At 39.4% G+C, this 18457-nt stretch overlaps 1 protein-coding gene across 6 annotated transcripts in view; it reads right to left on the bottom strand.

Moving 5' to 3' along the window:
• Positions 1 to 18457, bottom strand: part of afdna (afadin, adherens junction formation factor a) — a 240790-nt gene that overhangs the window by 152540 nt on the left and 69793 nt on the right. For all 6 annotated transcript variants that reach the window (XM_043696286.1, XM_043696285.1, XM_043696281.1 and 3 more), the window contains exons 2-5: positions 12820 to 13015; positions 11357 to 11472; positions 4383 to 4540; positions 1423 to 1589 (exon numbers count right to left, since the gene is read on the bottom strand). In XM_043696286.1, coding sequence (XP_043552221.1) covers positions 1423 to 1589; positions 4383 to 4540; positions 11357 to 11472; positions 12820 to 13015 — 637 coding nt within the window. The remainder of the gene's footprint in view (positions 1 to 1422; positions 1590 to 4382; positions 4541 to 11356; positions 11473 to 12819; positions 13016 to 18457) is intronic.

Below are 18457 nucleotides of genomic sequence, written 5' to 3'. Positions count from 1 at the left end.
TTAAGGGGGGGTAGGTATAGGACAGATGTTAGGGGTAGGTTCTTTACTCAGCGAGTCGTGAGTTCATGGAATGCCCTGCCAGTAGCAGTGGTGGACTCTCCCTCATTATGGGCATTTAAGCGGGCATTGGATAGGCATATGGAGGATAGTGGGCTAGTGTAGGTTAGGTGGGCTTGGATCGGTGCAACATCGAGGGCCGAAGGGCCTGTACTGCGCTGTATTCTTCTATGTTCTATGTTCTAATGCCAGGAGTCCTGCGTGTGCAGTTTGGAGGGTCAGGGGTTCAGTTTGAGTAGATTTTTGTATTCTCCAACTCTTCCTGGGTAACTATTAAGCTTTAGTCATTTGAAACCCTCCAATTTCTAATGGCTTCCTTCAGAAAGTTCCAGATGCAGACTAATTACCCAGGATATTTCTACAGACTAAACAGTATCAGGGATTGCATAGATCTCAATGCACAACTCCAATATTGGTATAGAAACTATTGCCTTGTCATCAAAATATCTAGGCCATTGTTTCCTACTTAAGTATATTGAATCATCTCTTAACTAATGGTCAGCTTAGATATGTTACAATAAACCAATTATGAAGACAATAACTTTTTAAAACATGTACATTATGAACACATTATTCATACCCAGTCATCCAAAAATCTGCGATGAAATTTTCCAATCTCTGAAAGGAATTTAAGAAACAGCAGAGAAATGCAACTGCCCAGACGGAGAGCAGATCAATCAGTACATTTCACTACTTTCCCCACAGTTAGTTGCAGTAAAGTGCCAGTTTCTCAGAAATAATCAGTGACACTAGCACAAAAATTAGTAGCTATTGTTTTATGAACATCATCCATTCAGGAGAATATGATAGTTTCTCTCAAATCACTTTCTCTTCCACCAAAACTTACAAGATCAGTCTGTGTAACAATGATAAACCACAGATTTTTTAAAAAAAAATTGCAATTTCTTTCAGCAGCTAGCTGACTGGTCCATACAGTCATAAAATGCAGAGTGTGTTCTACCTAAAGCAAAGCCACATGTACACTCTGTCACAATCATTTACATCTAGCTCTATAACACTGTCCACCTCTACTCAGTGCAGCAGCAGAAGATACCACTTCAGGGTCTTATCCCTAACAATGGGAAGCTCTAGAGCATATTGAACACTTCTCATTTCTTTCAGCCTGTCACTGGTGCTGCACCTTACATTGGTTTGACTCCGTACTCCGAATTCCTATTCTAAATTCCTTCACCTACCCGGTCTCATTTGAGGCCGCTTAAAACCCACTTCTGAGAAAATCCTAGCTTTCTGAAAAGCTTGACTAGGTTTTGATCACTGTTCTTATAACTTGTTTACTATTTTTTGTTAACTCCCCTGAAAGGTATGGGATGCTGGTCTGCATTAAAGAAGTCATGCAAACAATACCTGAATCTGGCCGTCCATCACCACTACGGAATTCTTGCATTCTTTGTTCTAACTTTTGTTGTCGTCTGCGTTTCATAACTACTTCAGGGTTAGATATTGTACGGGTGAAGCTAGTCTCTGGCATGTCTTTGTATACCTCCGCTGCAAGATGTGAACTTGAGTTCTCACTTTTGATAGAAAGAGATTATCATTTTAAAACTTGCACTAGGGAAATAATGCAGATGATAACAAGATTAATTAATTTCAAGTCAGATGTAAAGCTCAAGTAAAATGTAATTTGATTGCATCGTCTTGGAGACTATCAGAAATTTGTCTAACAAGCCGCTAGTTTCATGGATTTTGGTGGCTTCATGAACTGAATATTTCATTCAAGAATGAGTAAACTGACATATTAGGATCTATCAGCAAAGTACAGATAGAAAGGCAGAATTAGGCATTTAAAGATAATGGTCTTAGCTTCTTGGGTCCAATTGCAGTAGGTAATAGCAAGATCAACTCAGTAACCTCCCATTGGCTTTGGTCATTCATTCTGGTCACATCACTGTTGGACTATGGATTTAATTGACAGCTTGTTTCTGCTTTCTTCTGGAAACTGAAGACATTAGATTGGGTAAGGGAGTCTTAAGGAATTGCACATTGATTGCTAAGAAGTTTTCTTAACATACCAAATTGTCCAGATTGCAATTAATCTCAATCACATTTCTGTTATGGAGGACACCCTTTTCAGAGTGCCAGGTCAGCTAGCCCTAAGGCATTAAAGTGATAGGGTGGACTGGAGTGCCCGCAAGGCGAGAATGGACTTGTTCTCCATTAAGTAACTCCAACATGGATTGGCTAGATCTTCTACTGTTCTGGGGCAATGTATAAAATAGTAGTCAACATAGATCCAATGAAGCACTTCAACTAACCTTATGGATCAGGGAAAGTAACATCAGCAGATTGGACTCATTTTCCCAGATACCAAAAGCCAGATGGCCAAGTTCCAAATGAAATGTTACTACAGAACTAAATGTAAGTTGTGCAGCACTTGAAGGACACAGAACAAAAAGCAATACTACAAAATTATAAACGGAAATAGAACTTACACATCATGATTCGACATGTACAATTCTGATTTCTCTACACCTGGAGCACTTTATTTAGTTCTGGTTAACAACATACAAGCTCTGGCATGGGCAATATCAAGTGGCAGTGGTCTGATTTATGAGGAAAGGCTGAAAACATTTGTAACTTTTCAGCTTACAAGCTTAACAGTTTTTAACATAACTAAGGCAATTGGAAAAATAAATTTTGTAGATTACATAATTAAACTGAGCGTTTAGGACAACAATTCTCAATCTGATCATTAAGAAAATCTTCAGAGAAGAGTGATAAATGCATGGGATGAGCTTTGCGATGAAACAGTTGTGGCAAAAATGTTTGAATTATTTGAAGCAATTAGATGCAGTAACAGGAAATTTTTAACAAATGGACTTCCTGGTTTATAATTATCTTATGACTTGCATAGAAATAAACCTGTTACAAAATGTCAGAAAAAAGTATAGAACATTATTTTAAAGGGTGGCATACAAGTATGACTGCTGAAAGAATGTGTACTTTCATTCCTAATGCAATATTTTATAACTATAAGCATTGCAAGTATTTACCACAAACTATCAGGTTCTCAGTAATTTGCATAAATTTAGCTCTGTGGCATAATGGAGAAGTTTGTTTCTTAAATAAAAAGTTAAGAAAAACCTAGTTCCCTCTGGCCTGCATTATGATCCCTTCCATATTATTCTTTCAACTAGGTAAAAACAATGACTGCAGATGCTGGAAACCAGAGTCTAGATTAGAGTGGTGCTGGAAAAGCACAGTTCAGGCAGCATCTGAGGAGCAGTAAAATCGACGTTTCGGGCAAAAGCCCTTCATCAGGAATACAGCACAATGTATTCCTGATGAAGGGCTTTTGCCCGAAACGTCGATTTTACTGCTCCTCGGATGCTGCCTGAACTGCTGTGCTTTTCCAGCACCACTCTAAATCTAGACTATTATTCTTTCAAGTCTCATTTTGGGTATATAAATGGTATACCCCTTTCCAGATTTTCTAATTTGATATCCCACAGATGTTATCAGTGGTGCAGAACAAACTAGCGTAGAAGCAAATATAACTGGACTAGTAAACCAGAAGCTCAGGCAAATAATCTGGGCTGTGTTCAAATCTTACCATAACAGTCAGCCGTGGAGTTTAAAACTTAATAAATAAATCTGGATTAAAAGTAAGTCTCAGTAATGATAACAATCATTAACTGTTGTTAAAAACCCTATCTAATTTGCTTATTCCCTGCAGGGTATAAAGTTTACATCCTACTCCAGTCTGGCCTACACAACATTCACTACAACGTTGTTGACTCTTAATGCCTTTGAAATAGCAGAGAATGCCAGTTTTAAGAGCAATCAGGATGGTCAAGAAATGCTGGCCTTTCCAGGAATGTCAGCATCCTGTGAAAGAATAAAGACTAATTGAAGGATTTTTCTTTATCAAAATTATTGTGGGCAACTTGTACTGTGAGAAGAGAAGGAAATTCTAGTAACCAAAAAAGTATCAGGTTGCAAGTTTAGCAAGAATTAACTCTGATAGTAAGGGTATAGTCTAAAGTATCAATTATACCTACATCATAAGACTTAGCAAATGAATTTAGGAAGACAAGAACTACCTTTCTGCATGGTTGAAGTGTTACCTCCAATTCCAACCTTTTTATTTATGTTGCAAACCTATCGCAATATTACTTAAATTTTAGCTCGTATACAAATATTGTTCTCGATATAACGGAACTAAACATCTGAAGATACTGACTATACCAAAATATTCATGTCTGTCAACATACAGCAAAGCTAAGTATACATCATGGCATTATTCAACGAACAATTGTAATTAGAGGAACTGTGGGTAAAGGAAAGTAGTTAGAGAAATAGCTTACCCATCACCACTGGAAATAGGTCGATCATCATCTACAGTTTGCATTAACGCTTCCTTTTCCCGCCTCTTTTTCTCTTTCTTTTCCTTCTTCGACAGTGTCCGTTTAAAGTTCTGGATCACACCCTCTTTCTCCTTTTCTGGACCATTGCTTTGAGACTTCTGTCAACCAAATGAGCATTTAGGTAATTGCAGAGCTTTCAACCCACTCCTTCAGAAATTAACCAGAAAAATGAAAATATGCAAATCAATTAGTCTGAAATGCACTTAAGAGTGACCCCTGTCTTAGTGCAACATTATTATAATCAACTCACCTTCACCTTCCACCTCAAACATTTGTCTTAAAGCTAAGAGCCACTTTATTCTATCACAAGCTCCCATTTATATGCTGGTGCTATGCACACAAATTCTACTTTGATGAAACTTTGAATTTCCTAGGTGACTGGATTCACCTATTAATGTGGCCAAAACTAGACTGGCATAGTTTTCAGTCATCTCTAGTATCTGAACAATCTCTTTCCCCTGCACTGAAGCTGAAGAAAATGAGTCATGTTAAATATTAATACAGGAAGTAAACAGTAGTAACGGAAGATGGTTCTGCATTTAATTTTTAAAAATCTTTTATCATGCAAATAAGACCTATATTTTTCAAATTTCCAGTTGCGTTTCACGAGCATTTAAATAAGTGATACAGTCGGAAGGTCAAGAATATCAAGGAGAGGAATATATCATTGTACCCAATACAAGGAACAAGATGGTAGTAAGTGAAGTTCGTAACCTAAGGTACAAATGAAAAAAAAACATGACCTCAAAAAGTTCAAAATCACCTGATTCATTCTAGCTACACACTAATGATAGGGATAATCAAGTTAGCAAAGTAAATGCATGGCTATAAGCATGATATGGAAAGGTGATGTTCCCATTTCATAGTGCACTGGTGCCAATGCAGAGATAGGAAACAGTTGTACTGCTGAATTAGATGGTACTTGAATGAGACTGGGTGCAGTCCTCTTAGAAAAAGGGTGAACAGAACAGTGGAAAAGACTTTAAACCAATAAAATAGAGAAAGACATTTCAAAGGAGAAATAATAACTAAAAGTAAGAACAAGAATGGAACAGAGCAAGGATCAGAGTACACAACAATGAGAAATACTCTAGGAATAGAAAGTTATAAAATACCTGTTGAAAATAAAGCTTCAGTGACCTCAAATAAAAATAACTTGGATGTATAATACATCATTAGCTGTAACAGATAGAACAGGTGAATAAGAGACAATATACCACGAGGCACATGGGCAGCAGCAAATGCAGGACAAGAACACCCTGTGATTGGAGGAACAAAGAATCAGGTAAATAAGTCAGCCAGAGAGACACTGGGGAAACCCCACTGTCAAGGAAATGGAGCCATGCCAGAAGCAAGCTTTTGCTGGGATGAGGGGTTCTATCCACTGGGATATCCATCTGGTTGATTGAGGGGTACCTGCCCATCCTGGAGATAGATGGAAGTTGCAAAGGAGGAGGAGGAAGAGGCAAGATGCAAGTAGAGATGCGAAGGGATGACAGAAAGTTTGTAAAATAAGGAGAACAACCATCTATTAGCAAAGGAATAAATAAGGCCAGGAAAATTTGAAATCACAGATGATAGATTTAAATCTGAGATTCTGAACTGAGATGCAGTAAAAGGTGTGATAAAAACTGTGGTTAAAACCTTCAATCTTTGTGCATAATGCATTAGCTGTTACCTCACTAGTCTGGAGGAGGAGTGTTCAGGTTGATTGGTTTTTGTGAACAGCAGTACGTGTCCTTTGTTTTTATGATGTTGTTAACTTATGCCTAGTCTTTAATCAATTTACATACTGTGACTCAGAAATTAATGTATTCCTTGTGCATTGCAGCTTTAAATTGTAATAGAGGATTGATAATTAAGGATATTCATGAATTCTTACCATTCTCATTTGGGGAGTCCAAATATCCTATATGTCAACATAAATAGAGATAGATTTTTATTGTGATTACATTATCTAACAAATAAATTAAGAAAAAGTAGCCCCTGAAAACTAAAAAAAAAACTCCATAAAGCAAAGTACGGCAAAATTTCAAGTACAATCCTCTTCAAAAAAAAAAGCAATATATTGTTTCTTGATAACTAGTTTTTCAAATTCACTTGTGGAATATGGGCGTCACTGACTGGATCAGCATTTATTGCCTTATCCCTGGGTGCTGTTGAGAAGGCAGTGGTGAGCTTAATTCTTGAACTGCTGCAGTGGGGATGGAATACAGCAGAGCTGGACTGATTGGAATGAGGGCTTGGCAAGAAGATCAGTGATTGAACAAGTTAAAAAGTGGATGGTTTGTGCACAGTTGAGGTATATTTCCTCGAATGGAAAAGATATAACAAACAAGCCCACTATTCCTCAGATGAGGTATATTCCAAAGTGTAGAAATTAACATGAGAAAGAAAAATGTGTACTTATGACAGATGTAAAGCAGAAAATATAATTGACATCAACAGGAATACAAAGGTTTAAGTGGATGGTGAAAAAGCAAATAAGGAAAGCAAAGAAGAATTATGAAGAAAGACAAGCAGCTAACAATGGGAAATCCTGGAGTCTGCTATAGGCATATAAACAATGAGTGGTGAAAGGAATAGGGCTTACTAGAGACCAAAAAGGTGATTTACATATGGTGGCAAAGCACATGGCTGAGGAATTAAATGAATACTTTGAATCGGTCTCAATGAAAGAGAATACTGCTGCCCAGGCCTTGACGACAAAAGAATAATCCCGGACACTAAAAAGGATCAAAATTAATGAGGAAGTAATCTTGGATAGATTGTTGACACTATAGAAGTTGATAAGATACCTGGACCAGATGGAATACATTGAAGCAATTGAAGGAAAGGAAGTGAGGGCAGAAACTGAACAGACACTGGCCATTATATTTCAATCTTTCCTGAACTCTGAGGAGATGCCAGAAGACTGGAGAATTGCTAATGTTATATCCTTGCTCAAAAAGGTCAAAACTACTCCCAGCAATTCAAGTCAGTTAGTTAAACTTTGGTAACGGAGTAACCTTTGTAAACAATTATTCAGGATAGAATCTGCAATCACATGGAAAAAGGTGGGTTGATTAAGATATCATATGCATGGATTTCCAGAGGCATTTGATACAGTGTTTCACACAGACTTGAGAAAAGATATTGACTATGGTATAAAAAGGACAGTGGAAACATTATGTAAGATAGGCTTAGTGAAAAAGAATAATGGTGAATGAGCATTTTTCAGTCTGCAAAAAACTCTGCAGTGTAATTCCCCAGGAGTTAGTATTGGAACTTTTGCCTTTCCTGATATACATTAATCATATGGATCTTGGTGTGCAGGGGACAATTTCGAAGGTGTAGGTGACGTAAAGGTTGCAAGAATTATAAACTGAAAGGGCAGTGTGGAACTCCAAAGGAACGTTGACAAGTTGGAGTGGGCAGATAGATGGGCAGATGAGATGGGAGTGAAAAGGAATGTGACATTTTGCACTTGTTGAAAGACAGTATAAAGTCAGGATGTACAATTCTAAAGGGGTGTAGGGGCACTGGCCTGGGTGCATAAGTGCATAAATCATTGAAGGTGACAGGACAGATGGAAAGAGCAGTAAATAAAAGTGTTCACAGCTTTAACGGAAGCATAGAGGACAAAAGCAAGGAAGTGTAAAAGTTATTTGTTAAATCGTAGCTGGAGCACCATGCAGAGATATGGGCACCACATTATCATTTAGACACAGTATAGAATGCACTGAAAAAAGTGCAGAAATGATTTATTAGACCGGTTTCAGCTATGAGGACAGACTGAGAGAATGCAGCTAACACGAGATTGGATTGAGGTTATCAAAACCATGAGTAGCCCGAAGAAGGCTGAAGTAGTTACTACTTGTAACACAAAGAACAAGAGGGCGTAGACTTGAAGTTACATACAAACAAAGCAAGGGTAATGGGAGAAAAAGATAGTTGTTAGGGTATGGAATGCACTTCATGGAAATATGAATGAGACAGGTTTAATTCAGACATTCAAGAGGGTACTGGATTTTATTTTGGATGGCAATGGGGTGCAGCAATATGAAGAGAAAGACAAGAGAAAGGTACGAGAAAATAGAGCTGGTGCAGACACGATGGAATGAATGACCTCTTTCTGCAACATCATAAGTCTGATCCAGTGATACATTGTAGGTAGATGCTGTTTGGAAAGAGATTCCAGGATTTTGACCAAGTAATTTTGAAGGAATGGCAATTGCCGGGGAACTTGAAGTTGGCAGTATCACCATGTATCTATTGCACTTGTCCACCGAGATGGTGGTGATCATCGGGGATCTGGAAAGTGTGTCTAAAGATTCTTGGTGAATTTCTGTAGTGCATTTTGTAGATGGAACACACTTCTGCTACTGAGCATTAGTCGTGAAGGGAGTGAATGCATGTGAATGCACTGCCAAACAAGTGGACAGCTTTGCCCTGAATGGCATCAAGCTTCGTAAGTGTTGTTGGAGCTGCACTTGTCCATGCAAATGGGGAATAGAATCATAGACGCGTACAGCATAGAAACAGACCCTTCAAGTACTCCATGACATTCCTGACTCGTGCATTTAGATGGTGGACAGGCTTTGGAAAGTCAGGTGGTGAGTTACCCAGTACAGTATTCCTAGTCTCTGACCTGCTCTTGTAGCCTTTGTATTTATATGACTAGCCCAGTTGCCCTTCTGGTCAATAGTAACCCCCAGGATGTTTATAAAGAGGGAATCGGTGATGGTAACACCATTGAATGTTAAGGGGCAGTCTCTTATTGAAGATGGTCATTGACTGGCATTTATGTAGCACACATTACTGTCCACTTTTCATACAAGAGCTAAATTCCAGAGGTGAGGGTGAGAGTTACAGCTTTTGGCATCAGTGCTTAATTTGACTGAATATGGTAATATAGAACCCTTGCAAAACTGGAGTCAATGGGAATTAAGGGAAAATGCTCCACAATTTGGAGTCCTATCTGACACAAAGGAAGATGTTTGTGGTTGTTGGAGGTAAGTCATCTCAGTGACAGAACAGCTCTGCAGAAGTTCCTCAAGGGAGTGTCCTAGGCCCAACCGTCTTCAGCAGCTTCATAATGACTCCTCACTATCCTGGTCTTGTTGCATTTGGACACAGACTGCTTCTGTATCCAAATCCTAAATGGTGCTGAACATTGCTGATTGCACAAAGGTCCATACTTCTAATTTTTCAAGCGTGTGGAGTCATTATGAAGCTGCTGAAGATGGTTGGTAGAGATGAGTTCAGTGGAGCAGGAGCATGCTGAGACAATGGGTTGGCCAGGCTTGTGGATCTTGGGAAGGAGGTAGAACCGGGCAGTGTGGGGCTCCCGGACTATGAGGTTGGAAGCTGTGGGTGGGAGATCTCCTAAGGTGATGAGGTTCTGTATGGTCTGGGAGGTGATGGCTTGGTGATGGGGTCATGGTTGAGGGGGGCGGTAGGAGGTGGTGTCTTCGCATTGGCATCTGGCTTCAGCGATGTAGAGGTCAGTGTGCCAGACTACCACTGCAACACCTTTATCCGCTGGCTTGGTGGCGAGGTCGGGATTGGAGCAGAGTGAGTGGAGGGCTGTGCGTTGTGAGGTTGGAATGGGGGAGAGGGGTAGACAGGTTGAGGCAGTTAATCTCCCGGCGGCAATTGGAAATGAAGAGATCAAGGACGGGTAATAGGCCAGCACGGGGTGTCCAGGTGCATGGAGTGTGTGGGAGGCGGACGAAGGGGTCCTCGGAAGGTGGGCGGGAGTCCTGATTGTAAAAGTAGGCCCGCAGGCGGCGAAAGAAGTGTTCGACGTCACGGCGTGTATTAAATTCATTGATGCGTGGGCGGAGGGGGATGAAGATGAGCCCTTTGCTGAGGACTGATCGTTCATCCTCAGTGAGGGGGAGGTCTGGAGGAATGGTGAAAACTCGGCAGGGCTGGGAACTGGGACCCGGTGTGGGTGTGGAGCTGGGAGTAGGGGCAGAGCCTGTAACTGGCGTGGGTAAGGGCCCATAGTCTTTGCTGTATGTAGTGCCTCCAATTTTTGAGAGATAGCAAGTGGAGAGAATCAAACTGGCTGAAGACTAGCATCTGTAATGCATGTACCTCTAGAGGAAGCAGAGATGGATATTCTTCTTGGAACTTCTGGCTGACCATTATGCAATTCTTGAGCCTTATCTTAGCTTAATTTAAATAAAGGCATGTATGTGAAGATGGCAGAACTCAAGAAGGATTTCTCTATAAATGACCTAGTAGTCACATATGAGGGAGGAAAACAAAGAGCACTGAAGGAAGAATGTAGCACAAAAACAATGTTAACATGGGCGTGACAAAATTTATGGTAATTAATCATCAATATGGTAAAGTGCCAGGTCATCTATTTTGGATCCAAAAGAGAAAAATTGGAATGTACAGGTTCATCTGAAATAATCAACTTCAAACACTATCCTTTCCAGAGAAAGCATATTTCTCATAAGAGATGGTTTTTAGTTACACAAAATAAAAAGAACATATTTTCTCCCACAACTCTAATCTACATTTATCTGGATAATTTTATTGTCCAGACACATCTCGGAGAAACATGATGCTCGCTGACTCTGAAATGTTGTCTATTCCTGAAGATCATGGTTTTGGCAAATGGAATGTGGCAGCATGCGCTACAGTACAGCTGCACAAGAATAGCAGCATTTTGATACTTTAAACATGGATTTTAGAAATGTATTCATACTAGTACAGGACACCAATGGGCAAAGACCATCAAATCCTCAGTTAATCTTACTGTTACTGTTCCATATTGTCCTGAAAACATAGGAATATTCAATATATAACTTTTCATACCTATTACTCATTTCAACACACAATTCATTGATCTATTGAGACTTGATACCAATTGTGCAGATTTATTAAACAGCGTACAGCAAAAAAAATCATCTTACCTTTGGTGGCAGGAATGCATTTTCATTTTTCAAAACAAATCTTCCCTCCCTATCATCCTTGTTCCAGTTTAGTTGTACAACCAAAGGCTTTTCATCCTGATCGAGCCTACGTTCCTCTAAAAAATAAAATTCACTTATTTTAAGAAAACGATAAATTAAACATGCCAGTCATTATAAAACATACAAGTAATCATAACTTATATGGTTAAAAACTTATGCATTATAATAAGAGTTAGATTAGATTACATTACATTACATTACAGTGTGGAAGATTAAAAATTTTGGAAATGACAAGATAGGAAAACAGTGACTTTCAATGTCAACATGTGTGAATAGGTTGAGGAGAATCCCAATGCATAGACAAATTACTACACTTTCACCAGATCTGTGAAAATTAATTTTGCTTCAACTCACCAACTTCTTTGTCTCAATAATTTTAGATCAACTAAATTGTACAAAGTAATAAGAATGAAAGATCTATTTTTAAAATGTCTAACCTTTGTTTAATTGTTGAGATCCAAATGAAAACAAAACCACACGGATTATTTTATATTCATCCACAATCCAAATTTCCCCTTTATTTTTGTTGCAGCATTTAAAGACAAGCTATACTTCATAATAAATTACGCTTGTTGAAAAGTGGCATGTGTACTGGGCAAGAATGCCCACAAGTGCAAACTGAAATTGTGAATCCAAATCAGCAGTGAAGAATTGTTAAGGGGCAAACAGTAATCATTCAGCCCATAATGTGCCCAATGGCTTTTCAAACGAGCGTAACTTCACACCAACCTGTTTTCTCCTGCACTCTCACATGCTATTTCTATCCAAATGATCATCCTATGCCCTTTTGCATCCCTCAAGTAAACTTGTCTGCACAAAAACTTCCAGGCAACATATAGCATATCTTAACTACTCACTGCACTTGCTTCTCTTGCACATAACTTTGAATCAATGTCTTATTGTTCTAGTCTCTTTATTGAGCAGAAATAGCTTCTCCCTATTTAGCCTACCCAGGCCACTTATGATTTTGAAAACTTCAATCAAATCTACTCAACCGCCTTCTCTCAGAGGAGAACAGACCCAACTATTTCAATCTATCCTCAACCAAAATTTCACTAACCTTGAACTGTTCTTGTAAATTAATTCTGTAACCTCTCCAATGCATTCATGTCTTTTTCAAGTGGCACACAAAACTGTGCAAGTTACTTCAGCTGAGGTCTGACAAGTGGCTTATACCAGTTCAACATCACCTCCTTATTGCCCTCTATACCTCTTTTAATGAAACAAAGGACACTGTATGCCAGTTGGTCATTGCTATAAATGAACTTTACAAGAACAAGAGTGGTATTAAAGGCAACATCGGTATCTAGTGTACATATTTAAAGCTCCAAAAACAAGTATTAATACTTGTTCTGTCCATCTTAGGAACAATCAAAAAATAAATTCTTGAATCAAAAACTCACCACCACTAACATGCACTTCGTAAAGTGAGTATCTAGGTGAGGACAGCATACGCATATCTGGGCGAAACTTCTCTGCAAGAGTCTCTATCACATCTTGTGTTGTAGCAGTGCTGGACACTCTGATGCATTTTGTTGCGAAGTTCCCAGCTACTTTGTCTTGAAAATAAAATCTCATCACACCATGGAATTCCAGATCCTAAGAAAGTCATAAAAATCATCATTCAGATCCAGCAATGCATTTTCACAAAGTCAGATGCTTTCCAGCCTTTGAGGAGGAAGCAAGCAGTTTGTTTTGATCCCAAGCTTCAGGCTAAGTTAGAATGTTATTAAATTTTCACAAGTTTCAGCTAGTGGTATTCTCATCCATTAGATCAGGGGCTTTAGATTTACCAAAATACCCAAAAATTGTGGATGCTGGAAATCAGAAACAAAAACAGAAATTGCTGAGATAACTCGGGTCATCTGGCAGCATCTGTGGAGGGAAAGCAGGCCGTCCTTCACAACCGATTGTAGCTGGGGAAAGAAGTGGTATATGTGATAGAAGGGGTAGGCAGGAGGGGCAAAGAGTAAACGCGCAAGTGGAGCGTGACACAGGGATGGAGACACAGAGCGGGGCAGCAGGGGGGGCCCCACAGAGAGGAGGAGAGGGAGCGACTCTCAGAGGGGGAAGAGGGACCCACACAGAGGGGGAGACAGAGGAAGTAGAAGCCTATTGTGGGGGGTTGGGTGACTATTAAGCTTTAAGGCAGGAGTTTGGAGGTCACAGATGAAATGAGACCAGTTACCATTGTGGACATGGTCCAGCAGAGACAGGAGATACTTGAGAGCTGGTGCTCAGTCTCAGCAATGTTGAAATCAGCATGTCAGATGACAGCAATGTCCTTGTCAGCAGGCTTGATTACAAAATCAAGGTTGGATCCAAGAGCACAGCATACACTAAGTTCATAAGGGGTGAACATGATCTAGATGGACAAGGTATTGGATAAGATTCCTCATAGTAAACTGGCTAGCAAGATTAGATCACATGGAATACAGGGAGAACTAGCCATTCAAATAGACTAGCATGAAGGAAGAAGATAGAAGGTAGTGGTGGAGGGGTGCTTTTCAAACTGGAGGCCTGTGACTAGTGGTGTGCCACAAGGATCAGTGCTGGATCCACTGCATTTCATTATTTATAGAAATGATTTGGATGTGAACGTAGGAGGTATGGTTAGTAAGTTTGCAGATGACACGAAAATTAGAGACATACTGGACAGCGAAGGTGGTTATTTCAGAGTACAACAGGACCTTGATCAGAAGGGTCAACACGCCAAGTGGCAGATGGAGTTTAATTTAGGCAAACGTGAAGTGTTGCATCCTGCAAAGGCAAATCAGAGCAGGACTCATACACTTAATGGTAAGGTCCTGGGAAGTGCTGCCAAACAAAGAGACTTTGGAGTGCAGGTTAACAGTTCCTCGAAAGCAGAGTCACAGGTAGATTGGATAATGAAGGCGGTGTTTCGTTAGCTTGGCTTTATTAATCAATGCATCGAGTGGAGGAGTTGGGAGGTCATATTGCAACCAAATAGGACATTTGTTAGTCCACTTTTAGAATACTGCGTGCAATTCTGGTCTCCCTTCTATAAGATGGATGTTGTGAAACTTGAAACGGTTCAGAAAAGATTTACAAAGATACTACCATGGTTACAGAATGTGAGCGTGAAAAGCTGGGCTATTTTCCCTGGAGTGTCAGAGGCTGAGAAGCTGACTTTATAAAATCATGAAGGACATGGATAGGATAAATAGACAAGGTATTTTTTCCCCAGGATGAGGGAGCCCAAAACTAGAGGGCATAGGTTTAAGGTGAGGCGGGAAAAGATTTAAAAGGGACCTGAGGGACAATTTTTTCAAGCCGATGGTGGTGAGTGTATGGAGTGAGCTTCCAGAGGAAGTGGAGGAGGCTGGTACACTTAGAAGGTATCTGGAGGAGTATATGAATAGGAAGGGTTTAGAGGGATATGGGCCAAATATTGGCAAATGGGACTAGAATAATTTCAGATATCTGGTCGCCACAAACGGGTTAGAGTGAAGGGTCTGCACAGAAATTGAAGTGACCAATAAACCACATTGAAACCAGTTAACCTTGACTGATGCATCTGCATAATGTTGATGCACTACTGCAGCATCAGGAGTGTTATATTTCACGTTAGATGTCAAACTATGTTCTCATTTGACTCTAGGGATTTAGTGTTGTGACATTTAAATGCTGGCTTTGTAAATCAGTTTTTTTTTTAAATCAATAGCCCTGCAGCAACAAATATTACTGTAAAGGCAACTAATTCACTCATTAATTACCATGAAAGTTACAAGTAACAAATGTCTAGCATGTTTTCCCATCATATGCCATTTCTAAAGTTACGAAGTTCAAACATTTTAAATGAATTTGGGAGAGAGGTATCCTGTTGAATTGCTCAATAAGGTTAATTATTCATTGCTTTATATTAGAGATGATAAAACAAGTTATGACATCAAGATCACTAACTTGCAATGACTAAGTTAAGCTCTATCTTCATTAAATAGTGTAGCAAGATTCTTTTACAAGTACGCCAAAGATCAAGTGTTTCCTCTCCACTCCCACAGTTTAATCTTTATTGTGGAAATAAAGAATGGTTGGCTTTTTTTGTAAATTTCCTCTAATTAAATCAAGATTTGCTCCTCAATTGTTAGAAAGTTGAGGCGACAAAGCAAGATGGTGGATTTAGCTCTTGATCCCTCTCCTGTTTTTGTTTTCAAATTAGTAACTCCTATTTTTGTGTACCTGAGTGCTTGCAGCACAACTGAATGATCCATATGTACAAAACTTTAAGTCTGAGTGTAGATTTTGTTTACTCGTAGATTCCTCATTGTAAGAAAGGATAGAATAGCATTTTATCGGACAGCATTCCAAGGGGATTCTTGAGAAAAGTGCCATATTTCTCAAATATTCGAGCAAAACATCACCCTTAATTATTCCACTGGTTAGATTAATTTTCTTACAATTGCTTACTAGATCATTGACGCACCCATCAGCGCAAGATCAGAAGTGGGCAGGTTACTTGATAACCTCAGTGTTTAGCACCAGTTGCAACCGAGACAAAAACAGGTAACAGTAGGACAGATAGCCGAACACCTTTCATTGGGAAAATGAGAGTCTACTGTCAGCATTTAGAAATACATGATAAAATCAAGAAAGAGTCCACAAGGCTTCATGACCGCATAATCATGCCTGACAAACTTATTATAGTTCGAAGAGATAAGGAGGCTAGATTAAGGCGAGCCAGATGTAATAGATTTAGATTTTCAACAAGATGTTCAAGAAGGTACTGCACAGATGGCTACTGAGTAAGATACAAGCCTCTGGTGTTGGGGGTGATATAATAGCATTGATAGAGGACTAGATAACTAATAGGAGACAGTTGACAAAGTATTTTCAGGATGGCAACATAACTAGCAGCATGCCACAGGAATCAGTGCCGGGGGCCTCAATTATCTACAACATTTACTAATGACTTTGATGAGGGAAGTGCATAGGAAGACAAGTAGTGGGAATGACATGGGCGGCACGATGACACAGTGGTTAGCACTGCTGCCTCACAGCGTCAGAGACACAGGTTCAACTCCTGCCTCAGGCGACTAACTGTGTGGAGTTTACACATTGTCCCCATGTCTGCGTGGGTTTCCTCCGGGTGCTCCGGTTTCCTCCCACAGTCCAAAAATGTACAGGTTAGGTGAATTGGCCATGCTAAATTGCCCGTAGTGTTAGGTGAAGGGGTAAATATAGGGGAATGGGTCTGGATGGGTTGTGCTTCGGCGGGTCGGTGTAACTTGAAGGGCCTGTTTCCACACTAAGTAATCTAAACTAATCTAATCTAAACTGCACACATTCATTGAATGAAACAGACTGCATGTGATAGTCCATAGACGGACGCAGAATATATTCTGTGGGCAAAAACTTGTTAGATGGAATATAATGCCAGCAAATGTGAGATTACACACTTTGGCAAGGTGTATAGAGGAGTTTTTTTTTAAAAATTGGATAATGAAAACAGAATGCTTCTGCACAAGGGGTTTTGGGGTCTAAGTGCATAAATCAGTAAAGTCCAGCACACAAGTCCAACAGGTAATATGGAAGGCAAACAGATTGCTGACCTTTATTTCAATGGAATGGAATTTAAAAATAGAGAGGTCTTGCTAAAAATATACAAAGGAACTGGTCAGACCAGACCCAGGACACTGAACAAGTTTGGACACGTTACCAAAGGAGAGATATTCTAACATGGGAGACAGTCCAGAGAGCGTTCACTTGGTTGATTTTCTGAGGAGGGGTTAAATACGGTGTGCTTGTATTTATTGGAGTTTTGAAAGGAGATCTTAATGAAACAGAAGATTCTTAAGAAGTTTGACAGGATGGATGAGTGAGGTCATTTCCTCTCAACCTCAGAGGACAATCTCAGAGTAATGGGTCATCCATTAAGGACAGAGATGGTGTGTTTCTTCTGAGGTTAGTCAATCTGTGGAATTCTTTACCACAGAAGAATATGGAGGCTGAATCATTAAAGATATACAAGGCTGAGATGGACAAGTTTGTAATCAATAAGGGAATCAAGGAAGTGGAATATGGATTTATCAGAACGGCCATGATCTCCCTGAATGGCAGAGCAGACTCGATGGCCCAAATGCCTTATTTCTGCACCAATATCTTTTAATTGAAGGTAGTTCTTCAGCACCCTCAAGGGCAATTAAGAATGGACAACATATACTGGAATGTGAATGTCCATGTGAAAGAATTTTTTATTTAAAAAAAGTAAAATTCTTGCTCTACAGCCTTCACCCACGACCAGTTAGAGAAATTATGGACCCTGCTAATGCTCCAGTTTTCAAGCCACCCTCCATCACTTCAGCCAACTCTCTATCACACGTTAGTTTTTCCTCTTTTTAGCATTCACCCAACTTTCTTTACTTTTATCTCTCTGCTCAATCATAGCTTCCACGTATTTCAAAAAAATTTACTTTGCATATTTTCAGGAAACATTAGGAGTTTTTCACTAATGACTCATTAACATGGCATCCAACACATCAGGAACAAAGGAAATCTGAGCTGAATAAATTCAACCTCAATGCCATTATCCTGTACCTTCCCCATATCCCTCGATAACTTAAACATCTAGGAAATACTGGATGAGAACATGAGTTCTAATTTGTGAACAAAGCTAAAAGATGAAACAAAAACAATGCAGTTTTCAAATTACCACAATTCATACTATGAAAACAGTTGTGATGAACACTGTTCACAAGCAAACATTTAGAATAACTCAAATTTGGAGCTTTAAGCTATGAAGAGTGAATAAAAACTAATCTGGTTTCCATCAGCAAAAAGCAGTTGTTTTATGCATTTATTACAGACAAAGTAATGGCAAATACAAGTGACAAACACAAAACTAGCAACCCTGAAGCAGAAATCAGATTGGAAGAAATAATATTGCCTCCCTTCTCCATTTCAAAATGCTGTTACTGAGATGTGTTCTGGCAAAAGTTGATTGAAAACAAAAGTACGTATAAGGGAGTACAGGAGCTTGAGAAGGAAATTAAGAGTATGGGGAAAAAAAACATGTTCCCCGAA

This window comes from Chiloscyllium plagiosum, chromosome 9 (assembly GCF_004010195.1).
Source record: "Chiloscyllium plagiosum isolate BGI_BamShark_2017 chromosome 9, ASM401019v2, whole genome shotgun sequence".
Classification (NCBI taxonomy): Eukaryota; Metazoa; Chordata; class Chondrichthyes; order Orectolobiformes; family Hemiscylliidae; genus Chiloscyllium; species Chiloscyllium plagiosum.
This window is presented reverse-complemented; position numbering and strand designations above follow the sequence as displayed.